General features: G+C 42.1%; 1 protein-coding gene across 2 annotated transcripts in view; it reads left to right on the forward strand.

Annotated features, from left to right (window-relative positions):
- Positions 1 to 337: 337 nt before the first annotated feature.
- The window catches only part of Klhl8 (kelch like family member 8), a 45,608-nt gene continuing 20,489 nt past the window's right edge, over positions 338 to 25,456 (forward strand). The window contains exons 1-2 of one of the 2 annotated variants that reach the window (XM_051198155.1): positions 338 to 437; positions 19,659 to 20,013. In XM_051198155.1, the coding sequence (XP_051054112.1) occupies positions 19,798 to 20,013 (216 nt within the window). In that variant the 5' untranslated portion in view covers positions 338 to 437; positions 19,659 to 19,797. The other variant, XM_051198154.1, reaches the window with a different exon arrangement.

Genomic DNA, 25,456 nt, shown 5'->3' on the forward strand with positions numbered 1-25,456 from the left:
AGCGACTTTATTGAGGATTAGGCTTATCTCGTCATTTATTTATTTATTTATTTATTTATTTATTTATTTAGCAATGGTGTTTAGCACTCCGCACTTCAGTCAATTCCTTCCTTAGCTTGCAAACACAGCGGTTTTGTGCACGTCTTGCAGAGAACATGCAATGGGACCGATGGGAATAGGCGATAGAAAAAACCCCGGCAGAAGTGAAGCGGTGCAGGGCCAGTGCGCGTGCCCGAGGGAGCGCTCCCCTGGGAGGTGACCGAAAACTACATTTCCCAGAGTGCCGCGCGCCCGCCCCGCCCGTCTCCGCGGCTCTCAAGCGCGCTCAGCCGGCCGGGCACGAGCCGGCGAGCGAGCGAGCGAGCGGGTGTCCGAGCGGGGCTGGCGCGGCGCCGGCGCGGAGCGGGTGTGGCGGCTCGGCCTGCGCGGACAGCGAGGTAACCGCCGCGTCGTCCCGCGGGCGGGGCTGCCTGCAGCGGCCAGCAGCGCTCGCCCGCGTCGGCGAGGGGCGGCCAGGCGGCGCCGTCCCCCAGGGAACCGAGACGACCGGGCGGGCCTCGCGGGCCGCGCTGTCCCGAGCGGCGGCGCAGGTGCTCGGGGTCCCGAGCGGGCGGCCTGCGGGGTGTCCCCTGGGCTGTGGGCGCCGGCCCGGGCTGAGCTCGCAGCCTTCTCCCGGGAGGGCAGGGCGCCCGCTGTGTGCACTCACTTGGGGGGCTCCTAGCCGGCTCTCGGGTTCGCACGGTCCTGGCGCTGAGGTTTACGGTTTGCGAAGCTTGTCACATTATTATTGTTATTGTTGTTGTTGTTATTTTCCTTCGGGCAGTGTAGGATCTCGGGCTCTGAGTGGGAATCTTGGCGGTTTTTGAATATCGCTGTTAACTTGATGTAATCGCCCATTTGTTTTGCTGCTTACCTGAAGCTGTTGCTAGCTAGCGCAGAAGATACTTTGGGGAAAGGTCTGTCTTAGAAACTGGGTGGCCACAAGTAATTAACCTTCCAGGTGCACGTGAGTTGTCTTTTTTTTTCCATTTAAATACTGTTTTTCTCTTACATAAGTTAATGGTTTCCACTCTTGTTTCAGCGTGTCCGGTGAGCCCTGGCCATCTGTGGGGCCGGGTGGTATACTCTTGGCTAAGGAGAAGCCTACAGCTGATGGTGCCTTAGCCTGAGAACTGCATGCAGCTGGCTTTGCCATTTAGTAGCTGTTGCTTTCCCACCTGCTTCCTCCTGGATTTTTTTTTTTTTTTTTTTTTTTTTTGGTTTGTCAGACTGACTGACCCACTTAAAACTTTAGTCAATATTGCCTTTAAAACAAATATAAAAATAAATCACAAGATGCTGAATACACTTAGTTTCATATTTAGTCTCACAGTGTCCCTCCCTCACCACCACTGCTCCTACCCCGCGCACACCCTGGTCCTTGTGCATGCTCGCACTGAATATGTGTGTGTGTGTATGTATGTATGTATGTATGTTCACTCTCCAGTCCGCATTTTTGCAATTAAAGCGGTTCTTCTGGCATTTGATACCGTTAGTGTTAATGATCTGTAACGTCATATATTCCATAATTTCAAATCCTAATTTAAAATTACAGGGAGTAATTAAGCAGAGAGTATCATTTTTTTTTCCTGTCCCTGCGGAAGCTCAACCTCCCAGTTGTCAAACCCCTCGCAGGATCAGAATCTACTATGACATTTCCTTGTCACTCAAAATTCATCCTTTCCTGTAGGGTTCAGACGGAGTTAGGTTGATTCTGTGCTTGCTTAGCCCTGGGCTTCAAGTCCAGCACTGCACAACTGGGCTTGCTGGTGCATGCCTGTGATGCCAGCACTTGGGAGACCAGGGCAGGAGAGCCAGGAGTTCAAGGGCATCCTCAGCTACCCTGAGTTTGCTGCCACCCTGTCTGAAAACATTAGCAGCAAAATCAAAGCAAACAAACAAAAAAAATGCCTATTTAAGCTTCCCATTTCTTGTAAGAATTCTCAACAAAGAATATCTGAAGTATTAAAGACATGAGCAAGAATGAATGTTTGATAAAACAACAACATGCCATGGTTTTCAGCAGTAGGCTTTTTACGGTCACAGTATCTTTTTCTGAAATAAGTTTTATATTAAGTAATAAAGCAAGAGGAAATTTGGTATTTAAAATATTTAACTTTTTTGCAGTACTGGAGATGAAATTCAATTGAGTATTTAAAATACACTAATTATTGTTTACTGCTTCCCTGCCGACATCTTACATGTGGTCTGTTGGTGTGTTTTCTCTGTTTTGAGGAGGATATAATAGAGGGTTGAACTCACTTCTGCAATTAGTTCTGGGTTAGAATCCCTGCTCTCATGGTAACATGTTATCTGAACCTCTGCTTCCTTAGCTGTGGAAGAGGGATAAAAATGCTGTCGGCCTATGTCTTCCAGGAATTGTAAGGATTAGTTGTTGTTATATTCTGGGGCATTTTATACTCCATAATCTCCAACCCTTGTTGATAGCCCCAGTCACATGCTATCTTTTAAAATGCTGCCCTACAGTTTTACTCTCTGGTGGCCAGTGCATTGTAAACAGTCACTTTTGTTTTTGTCTTTGAAGGATTGAGTATTATTAATACAAGAATATTGTCACTCAACTGTTTCTCTGCTTTGTTATTTGCTTATGTTTTGTATAATTGGTTTCTGTAAATCAGGTGGCATTAGGAAGGATTGGAGACACCTTGAAAACTTTTTTCCCTGTTTCTGGGATTCTTAGTTGGAGTCTGTGCCATGCATACAAGTAGTCATCCAGGAACTTAAGTACCCTGTGTGTTTGTTTTCTTCAGACAGCAGACCAGATTCAACAGATACTCACAGAGATTCATGGCCCTCTTCCCCTCAGAGGTTCCTTTTCCTCTTTTATTTTTGAGACAATATCTGGCTGTGTAGCCTGGGCTAACTCTGAACTTAGGTCCTCCTGTCTCAACTCCCCAAGTCCCTGGGATTACAGGTGTTCACAACTGTACCTCAAAATGTGACTGGAATGGGAGTGGCATGTTCAAATTGGGGCTTTTCAAATCATAGGCAAGCCCTCTACTGCCAAGCTACCCTATACACACAGACATACACACACACACACACACACACACACACACACACACACACACACACACACAAAACATGGATGGGAATACTGGTGTTTTAAGATCAGTGAATTTTTTTATGGGTTTTTTACTTTAGAACTCTAAAGAGTTGGGAAGTATTTGTTGTGTGGAGAGATTATTAGTACTATTTTAGTGCTCACTGAGACATAGATAGCCCCCTGACTCCGCACCCCCCCCAAATAGAGCTAGGATCAATGCCAACTTTGGACTAATCTAATGGTGAAGCATGGGCTTTGTAGTTGGGGCCCCACCAGTGTTGACTCCTGGAAAGGCAACCTGTTTTATACTTGAGTGATGTTGGATGGGCTCTTCGTCTCTGAGCCTCTTTATCCACTGCAGTTAAAAGCAGTTCCTCTTTGCATGGGATTGAGATGAGTATATATAAAGTATTTGTCACCCTAGCTCTCTGTGTATGTGTGTGTGTGTGTGTGTGTGTGTGTGTGAGAGAGAGAGAGAGAGAGAGAGAGAGAGAGAGAGAGAGAGAGAGAGAGAGAGAGAGAGAGAGAGAGTGAGAGAGAGAGAGAGAGACAACAGGGTGATACAGGTCAGTAGTCTTCTCTTTTGCTATGGAGGACTCTCAGTATTTGCATCCTAATGTCAGTCACTACAAAGCATACTTTATTCTTTTGCTGTAAAAAAAAAAAAAATTGGAGAATTGTGTTACTTGCCAAAAACCTGGGCCAATACTTTATCAAAGTAAAAACATTCATTTATTAGATACCTACTGCATACTACATCCAGAACTAAATACTTTATATTGTATTACTTCATTTGAATTTCACAACCACTTTAAAGGAAAGCCAAAGTTCAGAGTAATTTTGTGTGATTCACGGAAGCCTGCCCTGCTAGAGTATCCAGACTCTATGACTCCCAGCTCTCTGCTGTGAGCTACTACTTTATATGCCTTGTGTTAGACATGCCTAACATATTTCTCCAAAAAATGAAAGGTAGCAGTTTTCTGTAATGTGGTAGTTTAGAACTAGAAGCAAACTGACTTAAGCCCAGGGTCAAACTGTTGCCTGTAGACCAAAGCCAACTCACTGCCTGTTTCTGTGACTGCAGATGTCTTGAGACACGTGCTCCTTTGTGTCTAAACTGTCCATGGTGAATAGTTTTCATAGATGCTGTATAGTCCATGGATCCTAAAATATTTCCTGCCTAGCTATTGTTCCCCCTAAAGATTGCTGGCTCCCAGGCTAGACCAATCCTGTTCCTTTGTAAGTGAATGTCTCAGGAATAACCCCTCACTACTGTCATTTCTGCTGTCCTATCCGACTTCTCGTAAAAACTGTAAGAGCAACAGAGATGTGATGCGTGTGCACAGGATTTTGAAGTATAAATAGTCATTCTCCCTTCTTAGACTTACTTTGAAATGCTTTGGGAATATTATTCACATGCACCATGCCTAAGGTTCTTTGGCTGGGTTTGAAATGCCCCTACATGGTTCTTCTTAGCTTTTGGAATCAGTTCATTATGTGAGTCCAAAACAGGAATTGCATAAACCAGTCACATCTTTTATTTTACAAGTAGAGTTTGTATAGTTTGTACACAAGTTTTTAAACCAGTGAGCTGTGTCGTTAGATTCTGGGTGGGAGTGATGTTAGTAAGGAGGACAGATGAGGGAGAGGAGAGCCTTTAGTAAGGGCTAGCTGATGATGGGAGTTATCTAGGGAAGCAAAACCAGCAATGGGAAATGTGGGGAGCAGAATGTCTAAGACTTGCCTGTGGATGGATGGGAGCTTTGAGAACCCATGGGCTGACACACCACAGTCAGCAGCTTTACTTGCCATCCAGACTGCAGCCACTGCACTTGCACTAGCCTGTATGTCTCTGTTCTTGCTTGACCACATAGTTATTGCTGCTGTCTGTCTGTCTACCCCTCTCTGGATAATTGAGCTCCTCAATAGCAGGGTTATAACCGTGTCTTAATTATTGTTTGGGGGCTTACTTTATTTTTAAGTAAGATTACTTTGTACATAAATTTGGGGTGGTGATTTTGAAGCAGGGTCTCTCTGTATAACAGCCCTGGCTGTCCTGGAACTATTTTGTAGATCAGCTGGCCTCAAACTCACAGAGATACACCTGCCTCTGCCTCCTGAGTGCTGGGATTAAAGCCATGTGCTACCATCCCAACTTGTGCATACATTTTTAAAAAGGCGATTTTTGAATTTTTGAAAAGGGGTCTCTCTCTATGTAGCCCAGACCTGGAATTTGATATATATCAGAGGTTGATCTTGAACTGGTAATTCTCCTGTCATAGCTTCCCAAGTGCTAGACTATAATATAGAATATATGCTACCACACCTAATTTTGGGGTCTGATTCTTTTGAAGCAGCTTTTCTATGAGTCTTTTGTTTTGTGTTGGAATTCCAGAGTCCGTCTAGGTGGGAGGCTCAGTGGTGCAGGCATGGAGTGAGCGTTGGCATTGATTGATTTGCTTGTGGGAGCTGGTGATTAACAGATGCTGCTCAGAGTGTAACAGCTGTCTGTCATGGTGTTTTCCTTTCTGGAGCACCAGGGGTTAGTGCTTCTCAAGCTCTTTGTGCCGAAAGTCAGGTCTGTGAAACATCACTTTCATAAAAGACATGACAATGAAAGAAAAGGGGCATAAAATTTATACCTGATTATTCAGTAGATATAAAACTGCTCTTTCAGGTATCACTTTGCCATAAAGACTCCCATTTTTAAACTTTTTTTTTTTTTTAGGCAGAGTTTCTCTGCATAGCTCTGGTTGTCCTGGAACTCATCTGTAGACCAGGCTGACCTCGAACTCCACCTGCCTCTGCCTTCAGAGTGCTGGAATTAAAGTCACGTGCCCCCCACTGTCCTCCCATTTTTAAACTTATATCACTTATGTCATTACCAACCATAGACTCTGCTCTTTGTATTTATTCTTGCATCTTCTGAATCTGCAGTAGAGCCTGCCATGACTGATAGACAGACTGACTGACAGACTGAATGATCTGTGCGTTTATACATAGAGTTCTTAATTGGTCTGGATAATAAAAGGCTGGAGTCAGATACAGAGGGAAGTGCTGAGGGATCAGAGAGAAGGAGCAAGCCACAGCACACCTTACCTCCTTAGCATCTCCGCAGAGAAGAGAACAATTTCCTGTTTGTCCTGTTTCTGCCCAGTTGCATCACTTCCTGTCTGTCTGTACAGACCTCCAGACCTCTATGGTTAGCCAGTGACAATTTTCTATCCATCTATGTCACTCCCAGTCTGTCTGTACAGATCTCTAGACCTCTATGTTAGCTAGTGGCTAGCTCCATTCTCTGACCTTCAGACAGACTTTATTTGTGCAAGAAAGATTATCACCATATATATAAGCCTATATGACTTCTGTGTAGAATCATGTTTTATTGTGTCTGTGTTCAAATTGAATTTGGTTTGTATGTGCATGTTGTAAAAATTAAAAAACTTTCAGACTCCTAGGAAAATACTGATTATTTTTAGCCACATGTTATTCAGCTTTCTATCACTGTAATGGAACTGTGAAGATAGTTTATAAAAAGAAGAGGCTAATTTTAGCTCACAGTTTTGGAGGTCCTAGTTCATGATTGGTTTGGTTGGCTTTGGGCCTGTCAAGGGAGTTGGGTGTGTGTGTGTGTGTGTGTGTGTGTGTGTGTGTGTGTGTGTGTGTGTGTGTGTCTGTCTGTCTGTCTGTCTGTCTGTCTGTCTGCTGGGGCAGAACAAACAGGAAGCTCAGTGTCCCACAGCCGCTCTAAGAGCATGCCTCCAAGACTCCAAAACAGTGGTTCTCAATCTGTGGGTCATGGCCCCTTTGGGTAGAACAACCCTTTCCTAAGGTTCACCTAAGACCATTGAAAACACAGATATTCACATTACGATTCATATCAGCAGCAAAATTACAGTTATAAAATATCAATAAAAATACTTTTATGGTTGGGGGTACCACAACATGAGGAACTGTATTAGAGGGTCACAGCATTAGGAAGGTTGAGAACCACTGATATCAACTTCCTACTCATCCCCACCCCTTCAAGTTGCCTCCACCCTGCAAGGTGCCTCCCGAGGGAGGGACCAAATCTTAAAGTTCAGGCTTCAATCACTGGCATCTGTTTAAACCTGCTGCTCTAAATGGCAGGTCATTAGAATTGATTTTAAACCAGTGCAGTTTGGGGTTTTGTTTTGTTTTGTTTTCTTTCTTCTACATGACCAGCGGAAAATAGCCAATAAGATGATACTTGCAACTAAGGATTACGCATTTATTTTTGCTTGGCTTTATATACAAATGATGATTGCTTGCCAGCCTTAAGCTTTATGACATTCTCAAAAGCAATGAGCAGTGTATGTTTACTCTGAAAAAAATAGTTCCCACAGGCAATGCTCATATTTAGATAAAATCTATGTCCTGTCAGTTCCATGTACTAGACTTTCAGATCATCATGGCTGTAATAAACTAAGGGATCCAGTTCAAGCAATGACATAATTTGGATGCCTTCTTAATAAACTAGTCTTAATAAACAGTCCCCTGATAGAACTGTCATATAAAGCATTTATTACTTTAGTGATATCATTATTATTAAGATGATAATAGTAACCAGTATATCCTAAGCCTGTGATGGTCTATAGAAGTTCATGGAACCAAGAACCATGGGCTGAAGCCTCTGAAACTATGAGCCAAGATAAGTAGTCATCTTTTCCTTATGTAGTTTATGTTCGGTAATTGTCATAGCTGCTAGATAAGTACCTAACACAGTCACTGAAGATACTTTCAGTGTTGCCAAAAAGCTGTATGCAACATGACCTACTTTATGATGACTGCAATGGAAAGAAGATTGCACTGTGGTGGGTGCACAGAACTCACCCAATCCAGCCTAGGAATTGGGAGCTTGTTAAGACTTGATTAGTTTTTAGAGGTTTACTTTTATTATTTGTGTGTATTTGTGTTTGTGTGTGTCGGTATGTGCATATGAATGCATGTGTACACCAAGACTAGAGGAATTGGACCTCCCTGGAGTTGGCACTAAAGTTGTGAGCTGCCTGACGTGGGTACTTGGAATCAAATGCAGATCCTCTGAAAGCTGTGTGTTTTCTTAATTCCTGGGGCATCTCTCCATCCCTAAGACATGATTGTTAAAGTGCTTTTGGTTGTTGTCATGGAACTGATTATGTAGCACAGGTTGGCTTAAGCTTGACCAGCTCTCTTTTCTTGGTCTCTGAAGACTGGTATTACAGGCTGGAGAAGGCTTGTGTCTTAAGAGTGAGTAAGGGTTGATATGGGTGTTGGTGACTGGCATTTCAGAAAGAGTGGGTATAGTAAAAAGTAAGGGAAGATGTGGAATAGCACAGGTTGTGTGGAGTATTGCATGTAGTCAGGTTTAGTTCCACACAAAGGTGGGCTTGCCATCGTACTTCACAAACATCCAAATGGTAAATGCATATTCATGCATCACCAGTTTGCAACAATAAATTATCCAAATGCTGATAAAAATTTTGCTTTTATATCACCTAAAATCTTCATCTAACTGAATTGTAAATAGTATAAGCTGACGTTTGTTCAACTATTGTGTATAATTAGCACAGTTGCTAGCTGTAGCAGGCATAGCAGCAGTGACTGTAATAGTAGAGCCCTGCCTTACTGTGCACCTGCAATGCTGGGATTGAGGGAAGGCCTGCACATACATGCGGTGCACCCCAGCCCTGCAGCATTCATGCATGTGGGTGTACCACAGGCCTGCAACACTCGTGCATGTGCTGCACCCAGCCCTGCAGCATTCATGCATGCACTGCACCCCAGCCCTGCAGCACTAGTTAAGAGGTGCTTCCATCAGAGTACCACATGGACATGGATGTTTGCTTGCTTTGATTTGTAAGACAAGAGTCTCATGGAGATGGAGAGATGGCTCTGTGTGTGAGAGCACTACTTACTGCTCTTGCAAGGACCTGAGTTCAGTCCCCATTATGCACATGGTAGCTCTGAGCCATCCACAACTTCAATTGCAGGGATCCAACACCCTCTTCTGACCAGGTACGAGGCAAGCACATGGTACACATGTATACATGCAGGCAAAACACTCTTACACATAAAGTCAGTCTAAACAAAATAAAGGACAGAGCCTCACGTGGCCCAGGGTGGCCTGGAATTCACTGTGTAACTTAGGTTAGCCTTAAACTCAAGGCAGTCTTCCTGCCTCAGCCTCCCAAGTTCTGGAATTAAAAGTATACAATGTCTACACTCACCTAGAGTTCTTTCCTCATTAAAGTGTGGTATAAAATACAGTCGCTGTTGTTGCCTTAATCATTAGTGTATTGTTCCTTGTGATGTCATGTGCTGGAAGGTGAAAGGAGTTAGAACCAGCTAGGTTGTTTTAGCATTGTGCTTTCTGCTTTGCTGTTGGTATTGCTGTTCTTTTGAAAATATGTAAGTGGGCTTATATAGTTTATTCCCTTTTATTGTGGACTAATGTCCCATTGTGCAGGTGTGTCACCATGAGTTTATCTACTTATCTCGAGATCATTTAGCTTGTTTCTAGGTTTTAGCTGTTGTGAGTAGAGCAGCTATCAAATTTTGTAGCAAATTTGTAAACAAATGTAAGTTTTCCTTTCTTAAGGGAAGAGTGCCAAGTCAGATTGCCTAGTCATACTGTATGTTTATAGAAAAAAAAACCTGTCAAAACATATTTTAGAATACCTGAACTATCTTCTATTCTCAGCAGTAATATTTAAAAGGTTCAGGTACTTCTTATCTTTATCAGCACTTCTAATTTTCAGAATAATTTTTGTTAGTGTGCAGATAAGTGGGCTTCACTATGACATCTTTATAGTCTACATCATTGTCTTGCTCTTATTCACTACACCTGCCCTCGCACTTTTCCCGTCCTCCTCAAGCAATATTCTTCCTTCATGACACATGCATTTGTCCCCCCTTCCTCCCCTTCTCTCTACAGATCTTACCATCTGCTCCATGGAGCCCTTTCTACTGCACTCTCCCACTGGAAATACAAGCATGTATATTTGTGCATACACACATTTAAATCCAGATTCCTCGTGTGAGAGAAAACATACTTATCTGAGTCTATCTCATTTGTCTTAACAATCTCCAGTTCATCCATATTCTTGTGAGTGTAATCATTTCACTCTTGTTTGTAGCCAAATAAAAGTCTGTTGTGCACATGGACCCCTTTGTCTTTAGCCTTTCAATTTGTCGATGGATGTGTAGGTGGGTCCATGTAGGCAAGTGCTTGACCACTGAGCCACACTCCCAGTCTATAGATTCTCCTTAATTTTTAATTAAGTCCACCTCAGCAATTTTTCTTTTGTGTATCTAAGAACTTTTTTTTTTAAATCTCAGAATTGTAACTTGACGATACCTAGTCATAAAGCTTTTCTCCTGGGTTTTCTTCTGAATGTTTATAGTTTTAATTGTAATTACACTTATGTAACTTTTTAAAGCTTTATATTTATGTGGTAAATAATGTGTAGTAGGTATGTGTTGTTTGTGTTTGTATGGCTATATTGCTTTATCATCTATTGAAAAGATGTTTTTCTTCATTGAATTGCTCTTATGCATCTCTGAAATTCAGTTCGCTGTGTTTCATTTGCTTAGGTCTCCTGTATGTCATTGATGTCTCTGCATTAACATCTTATCACTTTGGTTTAGATTGGTTTGAGAACTACAGTAACATATTAAGGTATTGAAACTGCCGTAGACCCCTTAGCCAGTCTTTCCTATTACTGATATGTTAGTTTGATGTCATTGTTTCAATTAAATGACACACTTTTATTAATGAATTTTTATTAATTATGGTGGCCTAGTTTGTTTTTTGTTGCCACGGGAGCATCATGACCAAAAGCAAACTGGGGAGGAAAGGGTTTATTCCATCTTAAAGGTGTAGTTGGTCATCTAGGGCAGCTGAGGTAGGAGCTTGAAGCAGTAACTATGGAGTTTGCTGCTTTCTGCTTTGCTGCTCTGGCTCTGTCTGGGATGGCACCATCCACAGTGGGCTGAACCCTCCTATATCAACTAGCAATTAAGAAAATGCCCCAACAGACTGCTCATATATTAATATGATAGAGGCAGTTTCTCAATTCAGGGTCCATATTCCCAAGTGATATAGTTTATGTTAATTTGACAACAAACAAAACAAAACAAACCAGCACAAAAGCTGATACTTTATTCTCATTTCCTGCTTTTTACTTTTTTCCCATTCTAGGACCCCATTCAGGATGCTGCAGTAAATTCAGTATCTGTGTCTTGTGGCTGCCATGGTAACCAGATTTCCCTAGTCTTTGCTGACTCTGATGAGTATTGGTTAGATAGCTTATAGAGCATCTGTCTCATTTGGCATTGGAGTGATGATGTTCTTGTGGCCAGACTGAGGGTGTGGGCTCTGAGAAGCAAAGAGAATGGACAGAGTGTGAGAGTGTGGTCTACTACTGACATCAGTCATCTGCAGTTCACCTTGCTCACCAGGTTGAACCAGTGTGATTTCTTGCTGTGCTCTTTAGAGTGAGGTCAGTACGCTACTACATGCAGACCACACCTCAGGAGTAAAGTATCTTAAGCCTGGGGAGATAGTTCAGTCTATAAAGTGTTTGCCTCAAACGCATGAGAGCCCAGGCTCACACTCCCAGCAGCATATAAAAGTGTGGAGACATGCAGTTGTAATTCCAGAGTGATGGCATGCTCAGTGATAAAGGCAGGTGGGTGCCAGGAAGCCCACTGGCCAGTTAGCTTAGCTTGCTTGGCACAGTCCCAGGGCAATGAGTCTGTCTCAAACAAAAGGTAGAAGGCACCTAAGGACTCACTCCCAGGCTTGGAGGTGGCAATTCCTTAGACTTTGTTTCAAAAAGGCTTTATGTATCCTGGCTTCTTTGCCTTTCCATTTGAAAATTTAGACTCAGTGTGTTGGTGCCTTTATTATAAAAACTTCTTATATGATTTGATTGGAGTTGACTTAAATCAGAATCAGTTACGTTTACTAAGTTGAGTCTGCTAGCCTAGGAAGCTAGCAGCTTCCTATTTCTTTAAATTTTCTTTGATTTGCTTCAATGAAGTATTTCAGTTTGTAGGTTCTATACATTTCACTGGACTGAGTTTCTCCCTGATTTTGAGCAGCAATGAACTTTTCAAATTTCCTGTTTCCATCATGCATTGCTAGTACACAGAAATAAAGTTGATATTTGTGTGTTTGCCTTGTATTTTGTAACCTTGTAAACTTACTAGTGTTAGGTGCTCCTGCTCGTTACAATGTTTTACATCACATGTCAGGACATAAAGGGACCTCCTTGGAGACAAAGGGCATATGCAGATCTTGAGACTCATCTCTTATCCCACCCACCTCAGCCTTAATATCAGGTGTGTCATTAAACCAGGGTATCTCCACCACAGTTAAACTAGATTAAAAGAGAGAGAGAGACAAGAGAGACGGGATCCTACAAGGAACAAAGTCTTGGCACTTCTTGTTAAATGCAAACTGACCACAATGGTGGCCCACTGTCATCACACAGCAGGCTGTCTGAACATAGTGTAAGATGCCAGCAGAAAGAACATAGCAGCTCCTGTGTAAACTCATTGCTTCCTCCTAAAGGCCAGGAGAACATAGAGAATGTGTGTTCTGATATATGTCCATCATAGTGAAAGACACATAGACAGACAGCCTCCTCCTGTAAATCCTGCAGAAGAATAAGAACACTGAGTTCCTAGTTTACAGATCCAACCTGATTTTTTTCAACCAATGTTGTTCCCATCTCCCTTTCCTTCCCTTCAGTAAAATTTGCACACATTTTACTCTTTGGTTCAGTATGATTTGTAGTTTCACCAGGAGATTGCACATAACCAGTCACACGAGTGTGGACAATTCTGTGTCCCTGCCTTTTTGTTTCTTCCATTATTTGCATCAGAGAAAACTTACATTTCTTAAGTGTTTTTCTGTACCAGGCTTTTTTCTTTTTGGGTCTCCAAACAGCTCCCAAATCATGACACAGAGACTCAACTAGTTTTAAGTGCTCAGCTGGCTAGCTCTTTTAACTTAAATTGACCTGTTTCTCTTTATCTACCTTTTGCCACTGGGCTTTTTACTTTTCCTTCCTTCTGTGACTCTTACTTTCACTGCTTGTCCTGCCTGCCTGCCTGCCTGCCTGCCTGCCTGCCTGCCTGCCTGCCTGCCTGCCTGCCTGCCTGCCTGTCTGTCTGTTTGATTGAGAGCAGCTGCCTGGCTTCTTGCTCCAAGCATGTCCCTCATTTTCTCCTCCATTCCTTCCTCCTCCTCTGGGGCCTAGATTTCTCCTCCAGTGTATTCTCCCTGCCACCAGCCCCATCTGTCCCTCTTCTGCCTAGTGACCGGCCATTCAGCTTTTTATATTACACCAATCAGGTGCCTTAGGTAGGCAAAGTAAAACATGTAGCACATCTTTATGCAATTAAGCACACATCCTTACCTCATTAAACAAATGCAGCATAAACAAAAGTAACACACCTTTGGCCACACATTTTTCCTTGTCCTCACCACTCCCCTCTTCTTGCTAGGGTTACAACATGTTCCATCCCTATTAGTCTACCATGACAGGGCTTAAGTGTCAGAGGCCATGCATGAAACAGCAGATGGTAATTAATATTCAAGGTATAAGCCCACCCGGAGGAAACTCTGATGGGAAAAATCCCGTTAGGCAAGGCCACAAGGCTACAGACTCCACAATGTCTTTTGCTTCTGTGGATAACTTTCCATGTGCTGTTGCAACTTTTCCCAAGCGGCTGTGGGGAGGCCCCCACTGCCTGTATCATAGTGTGTTTATTTCATAATTACTTCCCGATCTACTGGGCATTTTTATTTGCGGATTGTCTAGAATGTGACTCCTCCTTAAGTTGTATTGTCTAACTGATATCTATAATGGTTCTGATGAATAATAATGAATACAAAGAAATGCTACACAGTCAGAGCCTATGAGTTCCCCCAGGAGCTGTTTTAGACCACAGCTCAGGTTGACAAATAGGAAAACAGTTGAATTTTCCTCAGTTGCCAGAATAGCTGTGCACTGTTAGCTGATATAAAACTTCAAAGTAGCTTTGGATTAGACCAGATGCCTTGCTAATAGTTTTTAAGATAAAACTAGTCCCAGAAAAGCAATCTTATTCACAAGAACATATAGCTGAGCTTTCTGATGTTGAGCTAAGGGTTAAAGGATTAACTTTCTACACAGATCCCTAACCTCATTTTTCTGTTATAGGCTTGTACCCTGAAGACTCAAAGTTCAGCCAACTGTTTTTTCTAACTGGTCAGAGGTACAGAAAATAATTTGACTTCATAGTACCTAGAAAGAGTTACAAGTTTCTTTTTTATGGTCAAGGGTTATACACAGGACAGAAGGTACATTTTGAGATTTAAAGCACTAGTCTTGGGAGTGCCGATTGAGTTGATGCTAAAAGATTTACAGTACTCTGAGCCCAAACTGAAGAATTTATGACACACCTCTCTCGGTAAACCCAACATTGTTGGTCACAGAATGTTCTTTGAAATGATTATGCACTCAGAAGTATAGGTTATAGTACACATTTTTTTAAAGACTCCTCAGTAGTTTAGGTTTATATTTCCTTTAAAATTCTTTATAAGATTACCTCTCTAGATAGATAAAATTATTGTTACTACTGCAATTTAAACAATTGGTTAAGGGGAAAAAAATGCTCCTGCCTTGCTCTGTGGCAAGATACATTTCATGTGAGCTGTCAGGATCACTCTGTTTTTTATCATTTACTTAAAAAATGGTGTGTGACCTTTTGTGTGACTCCTATATTGCCTGAAAGATTTTGTTGGGTATACATAGTTGTGGAGAACAAAGGGAAGAGGGGATATCTTGAGAGAGTAAAGAAAGGAAACTGTCAGAAACTGTGTGCCTGAATTTTCCCCTCACCCCCTGGGATAGGAAAATCTGTCTGTACTTCGCCATGGACTTTCCCTTTGTGCCCCATCTGCAGGCAGCTGGAAGCTGGTTCTTCTGGGCTGCGTTATCCAGGCTGTGTTACTTATGCTCAGATCCAACTCCATTGTTAATGTTCACCAGTAGCAGAAAGTAAGGGACTGGCTTCATTCTTTTGCACTTGATAACAGATTTTTTTTTCAAGTTTATTTTTATGCACATTGGTGTTCTGCCAGCATGTATACCTGTGTGAGGACACCATGTCCCCTGGAACTGGAGTCACAGACAATTGTGAGCTCCATGTGGGTGCTGGGGATTGAACCCAGGTTCTCTGGAATAGCAGCCAGTGCTCTTAACTGCTGAGCCATCTTCCCAGACCTGATACCAGGTGTTTTTGTTTATTTGTTGGTGGCTTCTTTGGTTTTTTTTTTTTTTTTTTTTTTTTTTTTTTCTTGTGGGGACTGAACATATGCTGCACCTCTAGCCCTTGCTATGCAGTGCAGGCTGGTTTTGAACTTGCAATGAAGCAAAGGCTATCCTCAAACTTGTAATCATCCTGCCTCCTGTAATCTTCCTATGTCCTGGGCTCACATGTTGCCACTGTTTTCTGCTGGTGTCCTCTCTGTACCTTTTCCTTTTAACTCACCAGCAGCTTCTTTGTGTTGAAACCTGTATCTTTTAATCTAGCTGTTTGCATGCATTTTATTTTTTAAATATTGTTAGTCTGGTTAAATCTCATTTATGTTTTGTGTATTTGTGTCTTGAGACTTAAATGGGCTTTTTGTTTCTTCTTTGTATGCATCTTATACTTGGAATTTGCTTTTTCATCCAATCAAGCAATGTTTGTCTAATTTTAAAGGCAGTGTTTAGGATACTTGTGGATTTGTTTTCAGTGGTCACAGACAGTAAGTCCCATGCACTCTTTAAGTGCTTCCCACAGCAGTAACATTGTGTGTGTGTGTGTGTGTGTGTGTGGCTTCAGTACTAGGGTTTGCAATGAAAACTCACATTTCACCTGTCCTCTGATCTGGCTAGTGTGTATGTATATGCCATCACAGCAGATTCAGTGAGGACACAGTTGAGTTCCATCAGTGCAATTTGGCTCTCTCCTTTTCCTAGTTAAAGCCAGAGCCCTTTCCCCTCTCACCTTTCCCTTTCCTTGGAACCCCCATCTCTGTAGTCCTGTCATTTGAGACTGTTACAGACAGTGGTGCTCTTGGGTAATATGTCCCAGGACTTCCAGTAGATACTTGAGACTATAGATTGTATCACCTCCAGGCAGACAGTTTTGCATGCACATAGATACTTGGAAGGAAAGAACTGACTCAACTAAGTTATCCTCTGCTCTTTATGTGTGTGCCATAACATGTGGGTGTCCACTTTCATACCATACACACCATCATCATTCATGAAATGTAACTTGTAACTTTAGCCCAGTAATAATAGCATTTAGTGAGACAGAATGATTTTATGAATGTCTACAATAAAAGTGCACAAATGCAGGCTCTCCCTTTCTCTCAAATGTCTTACTGTGCCATACTCTTCTTGTGGTGACAGTACTGAAATATGTAGGCAACGAGAAGAAGGGTGGTGGCTCTGGGCGTTACCTGGGATACATACAGGAGCTACACAACAGCTACTACTAAGGGCCAATGGGTGGATTATGTCTAAGATTGGACACACTAAACAAACACAGGGTCCTGAGCAGGATGGACAGGACTGACAGGAGCTCAGAATGTTCAACTTCTATTCAAAACCTTTGAATTATCTGTTTGTGGTACATTTCTCTTAATATTTTTGGACCAGGGTTGATTGGGTTTAAATTAAAGATGGTTATCTTGCTAAGAAGTCTACAAACTATGACTCACCCAAATTGTACCCACCAAAAGACTTTTGAGACTTTTATTGGAACACAGCTGTGCTCCTTTATTTACTCACTTGGGGTCACCCTTTTACTACAAAGGCAAAATTGAGTAGTTGTGTAGAGTACAAATAGTCCTCGAACCCAAAGTTATACTTATTGACCCTTTGCAGAAAATGGTTTTGATTGTATCACCTCTTTTTTGTTTGTTCTTATTTAGTGTTTGCTTTGTTTTGTTTTTAAGACAGGGTTTCTCTGTAAAGCTTTGGAGTCTGTCTTGGAACTAGCTTTGTAGACCAGACTGGCCTCCAACTCACAGAGATTCACCTACCTCTGCCTCTGCCTCTGCCTCCTGACTGCACCACCACTGCCTGGCTTGGTTTCTGTTTTCATATGGTTGGATTCATGATGTAGCTTGAACTCAAGATAGTTACGTTGCCTCAGACTCCAAAGTGCTGGATTGTAGGTGTGCACCACCATGTCTGGCTCTATAGAGTCACTATAGGATGGGCAGCTGGGTTGCTAGGATATTTGTTGCACAAACATGACCTGAGCTCCCTTCCTCAGCACCCATGTAAAGGCCAGGTGCCTAAGATGGAGACAGCCTAGATAACACTGTGACCCTTAGGTTTTTCGAGAGTCCTGCCTCAGAAGTAAAGGCATTATAGTGCCTGATGTAGATCTCTAGTCTGCAGACACAGTACTACACCTACACACACACACACACACACACACACACACACACACACACACACACCATTGTAATGGTTGTTGATACATACTTGAATATTCAAAAATGCTTCCCTCAGGTAAAATTTTAACCCTGATAAAGTTTCTGTGGTAGCTTTTGGTGTGAACAAAACACTTGAGACAATCAGCTCTAAGGAGGAAGTACTATTTGGGCTCAAGGTTTCAGAGATTTGAGGCCATATTTGTTCTGTCCAGGAGCCTTTGGGCCTGTGATGAGGTAAGTGCACCATGGTGAAGTGTGTATAGAGGAAACTGTTCACTTTAGAGTGGTCAGGAAACAGAAAGAAGGGAAGTAACCTGGGTTCTAGTAGCCCAGCATCATATTCTGAGGCATGCCATCACTAATCTGACTGCCTCTGCTGGGCCCTACCTCTTTCAAAAGGTTGTGCCACCTCCCAGTAGTGTCACAAGTCTGTCAACATGGGCTGTAGGGTGGCTTTTGATACACTATACACTATAGATGTGCCTATTGTGTATAACAAATTATAGAAACCTAATGATTTAAAATAACACACTTCTTATTGCACAGTTTCTGTGAATCATCAGAAGTCTATCCTTAGCTGCATTAAAAGTGGTTGGACTCACATGTCTCAGCCATGGAAAAAGTCTTGCTTGTGGAATTTATTTCTTCTTAGCTGCATGGCTGAGTGTCCTAGGTTTTTACTGTCAAGCAGAAGCCTCCACAGGTCCTAAGAGCTGCTTTACATGGCGACTCCATGGACTGCAGGGGAGACTTTCTCTTATGTCTCCTTATACAGTTCTGTGTAAGCTGTCGTAATGCAGAGTGTGGCACTCCATCACCACGCCTCATTCTGTAGCTTAAAGGTTGGTTACAGTTCTTACAGGCAAAGGGATCATAGACAGACATGACCTGTTAGGGATCACCATCCTGTTGTGTCAGCCACAGAAACTTTAAGAACAGATTAGTAACTACAGTCCATAATTTTACATCACCCATTTTGTTTCCTGACAAAACCTGAGAGATGAGATTAACAGTAAAAGAACCTCATAGATGTTAACGTTCTGGTTAAGGCATTTATAATTTTTAAAAGCCCATACTATCCCATTCTTCCATTCTAGCACAAACATCCGCAACAGCATTGTTTACAAAACTGTAAGTTTATAGTTTTGCAAGTGTCCCTTTAAGTCTACTGGAGCTCTGCAACCCTCAGGACAGTCCTGCTTACAGACAAAGAAATCAAAGGCTAGGAAAACCTTCAAATCAGATCACAGCCAGTAAGATGGCTTAACTTAGAGCCCTTCATCTCTCTCAGGTATGCAGAATTGTAGCATATAATCTTTTAATTACATGAATAGTCATCAAATATGCTTATTATATGTGATTTTATGTAAATAATAAATTGTATATGGAAATGCAGATAACAATGAGGTCTGAACACTGCAGTTCAGCTTTTCCTGTTCCTGGCTGTATATCTTTGACTCTTGAACTAACTACTCCCGTCAATGATGTGCCCATTTCCCAGAAGAGGTAGCTAAAGTTTAAAAAATTTCCAAGTGATCCGTCTGACATAGATCCATCTGACATAGACTCTAAGAAGAACCAAAATCATTAAAAATAACTTTGAATTTTGCTTTGAGTCCTCAAAGAAAGTGTCTAAATTTAAACTTTTTAGTTCACAGCTTTTGTTTTTGAAGCCAATGCGTTCCATGTTTCAAATCTGGTGGCACATGCCTTTAGTTCCAGCACTCAGGAGGTACAGGCAGGTGGATGGATCTCTTTGAGTTGGAGGCCAGGTTGGTCTACGAAGCAAGTTCAAGGACAGCCTCCAAATTAATACAGAGAAACCCTGTCTTGAAAAAACAAAAACAAAAAACAAAAGTGTTATGTCCTTTACTTTTGTACTGAATTTTAAAGGTGTTCTTTCCATGAAGTAGTTAAATGAAGTGAGTCATGTGACATCGATTGTAATGCTGCAGGACTTCACTGTATCCGGTGTGGTAGCATGTATCGTATTGATAAATTATAATTGGGTTAACACCTTTAGTTTATCTTTGCTTCTTTTTTTTAACATTTCAGCAAACTGTACAATGACACTGAAGGAATTTTGAAGGATGTCTGAAGTTTAGAGGCTGCATCTATCTTCTGTCTTCTTAAAAAAAAAAAAAAGAATAAATGGGATGTTTCAGAAGAGAGCTTCATAAAAAGAGTGTTGCAAATGGCTTCAGAATCTACCAATGGGAAACAAACTAGGAGTCACATGACAAAGGGGAGGCGGCAGCCCCAGCCCCAGCCGGGGAGGAGCAGGTCCTCTGTCAGCGAATGCGATGGCGAGGACTCCTTCATCTTCGAAGCCAACGAAGCGTGGAAAGACTTCCACAGTTCTCTCCTTCGGTTCTATGAGAATGGTGAACTCTGCGACGTCACACTAAAGGTGGTACCGCTGTCTCTTCCTCCGACTTCGGTGTAGTATGGAAAATGAGTTTCCGAACTTAACATAATTCGGTGTCATAATTACTTGTTCCATTAGGAATGACTTTAATCTCAATTCTTTGTAAATTGTCTCCTGTGTAGCCCAGGTTAGGGCTTGGAATCCTGACCTTTCTGCGTCGCATTTCCTTAGTGTCTGGTTACAGGTGTTGCAGCACATGCCTGGAAATAGGCACGCTTGTTACTCTTTTTAAATCGAAACAATTTTCATATAATATATATTGATCACACACACACCACATCTGCCAGATCCTTTCCACTCCCCACCCACCCAACTCCAAACCCTTTCTCTCTTCCTGCCAGAAAAACGAACAGACAAACAAAACTACCAACAACCAGGGGTGGGGGTGGAGGATGGGGGGGGATATAAGAATACCTCTCAAAATCAGAAATCATAATATACACGCAAAAGGCCATTAAATGCCAACATATGAGATAAAAAGTCTACAAAAATAACACTGGGATCAGTTTGTGTTAGCCAGCTACTGCTGGGCATGGAACCTGCCATTGGTGTGTGTGATCAGTATGCCTAATGATACTCCATTGCAGAAAACTAATTTTTGCTTTGAAAGTGGTTGTCAGGTGGAGATAGCTTCTTGGATAGAGGTGGGAGCACCGGTCTTAGCGCTGGGAGTCATCTGTCTTGAACCTGTACAGGTCCTGTGCACACTGCCAGTCACCACCATTTCATGTGTGTGTCTGTCCTGCTGTGTCTGGAAGACACTGTTGCCCCTGTGCCCAATGTGGGTCTGAGTGTTAGTTCCCATCTCTGGAGAGAAGTGTCTCTGATGACTGGTGAAGCTCTGGTCTATGGGTGTAGTAGAATGTCATTGGGAGTCAGTTTATTGTTGTATTCCTTTAGCAGAACAGTGGTATTTAGTTTTCCCCTAGACCCAGGATCTACTCGGTCATCTGAGCAGCGCCAGCATGGATTGCTATCATAGAACTGGCTTTAATTCCAATCAGAGACTGGTTGGTTATTCCCACAAAATAACTGGCATATTTTATAGGCAGGTCAAGGCTATAAATCACAAGGTCTGCAGCTGAGCTGGTGTTTATCTTTCTCCTCTGGTAGCGTGCAGAGTACCTTCCCATACCATAAACTTATTAGTCAATAGGAGTGAAGTCTCTGGCTCAGCACCAGCTCAGCTCCTCCATGTTCAATGAGATAGGCAAGTGTTCTCTTTAGCAGTTGGGCCTTACCCTCAATTTATGAAGAACAAGCCATTGCTTTGGCAATAGCCTGAGATGTTTGGGAATTCCTAGAAGGCCCCTTGGGCCAACAGCTCAACTATAGGTAACCCATCCCTGACACTGGAGGTTTCACTTGGCCGTGAGAGATGTCTAGTTGGAACATTGTCTCTATGGTTATTTGGTGATTCCATTTAGATTTCTTGGACATAAACACACACACACACTCTCTCTCTCTCTCTCTCTCTCTCTCTCTCTCTCTCTCTCTCTCACACACACACACACACACACACACACACACACACACACACACACGAAACTTGTACAGTAGTAAGTTTTCATAAGACCCCATAAATGGCCCCTAGTGATACTTGTTCCTCTGCATATTTCTCCTCTCTATTTAACCAGCCCACTTCAGTTTTCCCACCCACCCCCGTTTCTCCATAACTGTCTATTTTAGTTCCCCTTTTTAGGGAGATCTCTCTGCTGGAGTTCTTTACCAGGTGCCTAACCACTGTGGTTGTGTGGATTGTAGTATCATATCACAGCTACCTTCCACATATAAGATGGGGCCTGTGTTATCTCAGGGTGATTTTTTTTTCCTAGCTCCTACCATTTACCTGCAGATTTCACAATTTCACATTTTAACAGCTGAATAATATTCTACTGTGTAAATATACAACATTGTCATTATTCATTAATTAATGAATGTTTAAGTTAAGCCAACTTCTATGGCTAGGCAACAATTAACATGGTTGAGCAAGTATCTCTGTAGTAGGACAGAGAGTTCTTTGGGTATGTGCCCAAGAACTGTAAAGTGGCGTCTGAGGTAGATATATTCCTAGATTCCTGAGGAACCACCTTGTTGATTTCCATAGTGTCTGTACACGTTCTCACTTCCACCAGCAATGAATGTTTCCCTTTCCCAACACCCTCACCAGCATGAGCTGTCTTTGTTTTATTGCTCTTGGCTATTCTGACTGTCATAAGATGAAATCTCAAAGTAGTTTTAATTTACATTTCTGCCTCGACCCATTTTTATTCAGTAGAGAGTTGTTCACATGAGTTTGTAATATTTTTGTTGTTTCTGCTTTTGCTACCCCACTTTAATCTGTGGTGGTCTAATAGGATATGAGGTGTTATATCTATCTTCTTATTTCTGCTGAGACTTGTTTTATTTCTGAGTATGTACTCAGTTTTGGAGAATGTTCCATGAGGTGCTTGAGAAGAAGATGTCTTCTGTGTTTGGGTGAAATGTTCTGTAGATATCCATTAGGTCCATTAGGCCGATAATGTCAGTTAGCTCCAGCATTTCTGTGTAGCCTTTATGGGATGACCTGTCTATTTGTGAAAGGTGGGGTGGTAAAGTGTCACACTATTAGTGTATGAGGGTCAATATATAATTTTAACTCTAATAGTGTTTCTTTTAGGAACTTGTAACTTTTTGCATTTGGTGTATAAATGTTTAGAATTTCAGTGTCTTTTTGGTGGATTTTTCCTTTGAAAAGTATATTGTTTCCTTCCCTATCTCTTCCCACTAGTTTTGGTTTGAAGTCTGTTTTGTCAGACTTGGCTACTGTGTCCACTTGCATGGACTATCTTTTTCCTCCTTTTGTCCTGAGGTGTCTTTGATGATAAGGTGTGTTTCTTGGATGCTCCAGAAAGATGGTTGCTGTTTTCTGATCCAGTTTGTAGTCTGCCGCTTTTTACTGAGAAATTGAGATCATTGATATTGAGAGCTGTCAGTGAGTAGTGTTTATTGATCCATGTTGTTTTGTTGTTGTGCTATGGGGTCTTCGCCCCTTTTGATTGACTGGTCTGGGATGATTTTTCTTGAGTGTGGTTAACCTCTTCAGGCTGAAGTTTCCCTTCTTGTAGATCTGGATTAGTAGCTCATGCTTAGATTTGGTTTCATTGTAGAATTTTCTTATTCCTCCATCTTTTGTGATTGAGTTTTACTGAGTGTATAGTAATCTGGGCTGGCATCTCTGTGTTCTCAGGGTTTGTAGAACATCTGTCCAGGTCTTTCTGCCTTTCAGGGTGTCCATGAAGAAGTCAGGTGTCATTCTGATGGGACTGCCTTTCTATGTTACTTGGCCTTTCCCAACCTGGTGGATCACAACCATCTGTCACACCAGTTTCAGAGGATCCATCACCCTCTTCTGGCCTCAGCAAATACTGCACACATGTAGTGCACATCCATACAATCAGACAAAACACACATACCCATAAAATGAAAATAAGCAATGTTAGGAGTAGGTTTTCCCTGCAGGCTGGTCTGGTCCCACTGCCATGCCAGCCCCAAATAACACACAGAGACTTTGTATTTGATATAATGCTGTTGGCCAGTTACTAGTTTCTTATCGGATAGCTCTGTTTTAAATATTAACCCATTTCTATTAATCTAAGTATTTCCACGTGGTCTTATCTTACTGGAGAGGGGCTGGCATTCTTCTCTCTGTCCTCCATCTTGAATCTCCTCCCTACTACTTCCTCTCTCCTCCTAGTCTCCTAGTCCCACCTATCTTGCTTTCCTATTGGCCAACAGTGCTTTATTCATTAACCAATAACAGAAACATATTTACAGAGTGACATCTCCCATCAAAACAACTCTTAAAAGATCACACATAAAGGGGGGAAGGAAATAATGGAACATGAAAGGTTAAATGATGTGAAGGATGAGGAACAAGGAAGAAAAAAAATTCAAAGAGAATTAATTAATACTAAAGTCTTTCTAGAAAGTTTTAAACAAGGCATCATAAATCATTTTAGATGCATGCCTTATTGGGAGTATCATTTACTGATGCAAATTTGTCATGTAATTAGTATGACAATCATTGTGTCTGGGACAAGCATTTGTGAAAGACTGGCAACATAAAATCTGCTGTGCTGTTTTCATGATGAAGCCACCACTTGCTTAAACTCCAGAGCAGACACCCAGGGGCTTCCCTGAGTGAGTGTAAGTGATAGGCTGGCTGCATCTGCCTTGGGGGAACTTGAAGTTGATCCAGATGGCACATTAGCATAATTCACTGATACTCAGTAGAGGTGGCTCTGTTAGTGATGTCTGAAATGTGGTTAGAGGGATTTTACACTAGTACATATGTTGCCTGTCTTAGGGCACCATGACCAAAAAGCAAGCTGGGAAGGAAAGGGTTTATTTGGCTTACACTTCCAGATCATAGTCACAACAGGAGAAAGTCACAACAGGAACTCAAGCAGAGTTGGAACCTGGAGGCAGAAGTTGATGCAAAGGCCATGGAGGGTGATGCTCACTGGCTTGCTCCCCATGGTTTGCTCAGCCTGTTTATGGAACCCAGGGTCACCAGCCCAGGGATGGCACCACTCACCATGGGCTGGGCCCTCCCCCACTGATCACTAATTAAGAAAATGCTCTACAGCTGGATCTTAATAAGGCATTTTCTCAGCTGAGGCTCCTTCCTCTCTAATGTTTCTAACTTGTATGAAGTTGACACAAAACTAGCCATTATATTGCCTTTGGGTCATTTCAGGAGGTCAACTTGTTTATGTACTATGGTGTTTACTGGTGGGAAATTTTAAATATTTTTAAGGAAAGCTGTTTTTATTGTTTAGGTGCTAGTGAGTGAACCAAGTATTCACATGCTAAGCACAAATACTCCTACCTCTAAGAGGAGCTTCTTGAAGGCAGCTGGTTTGTTGAGGAAGTTGCAGGAAGAGTCTTTTCATAGCACAGATTTCTGGATTCTATGGAGATCAGTACAAGTAGTATCAACACTCACACGTTGTGTAACTTGAAGACATGCTATTCTGCCATTCCCTTAGTAAAGGCTCAGGTTAATTTTATTAGAAAGAGGTAATAGAAATAGATGGAGATTTGCTTATTTTATGTGCATGAGTGCTTTGACTGCATGTGTGTATGTACATGTGTGTATGTGCACATCCTGGTGCCTGCAGAGACCAAAAGATGGGTTACCGGAGGCTGTGAGGCACTATGTATGAGCTGGGAACTGAACCAGGTCCTCTGCAAGGGCAGCAAATGCTTTTACCCACTAAGCCAATCTCTCTAGCCCCAGTCCTGTAGCAACTCTTAATGTTGCCAGAATATATACTATTTAAATTTTTACCTTAAAAAAAGGAACATTTGAGTTTTTAAGCCAATGTTCATAGGTTCTGTTCATGTTTCCCAAGAACATGTTCCCAAGAACAGTCATTCT

The sequence above is a fragment of the Phodopus roborovskii genome, unplaced genomic scaffold (genome assembly GCF_943737965.1).
Source record: "Phodopus roborovskii unplaced genomic scaffold, PHOROB, whole genome shotgun sequence".
NCBI lineage: Eukaryota > Metazoa > Chordata > Mammalia > Rodentia > Cricetidae > Phodopus > Phodopus roborovskii.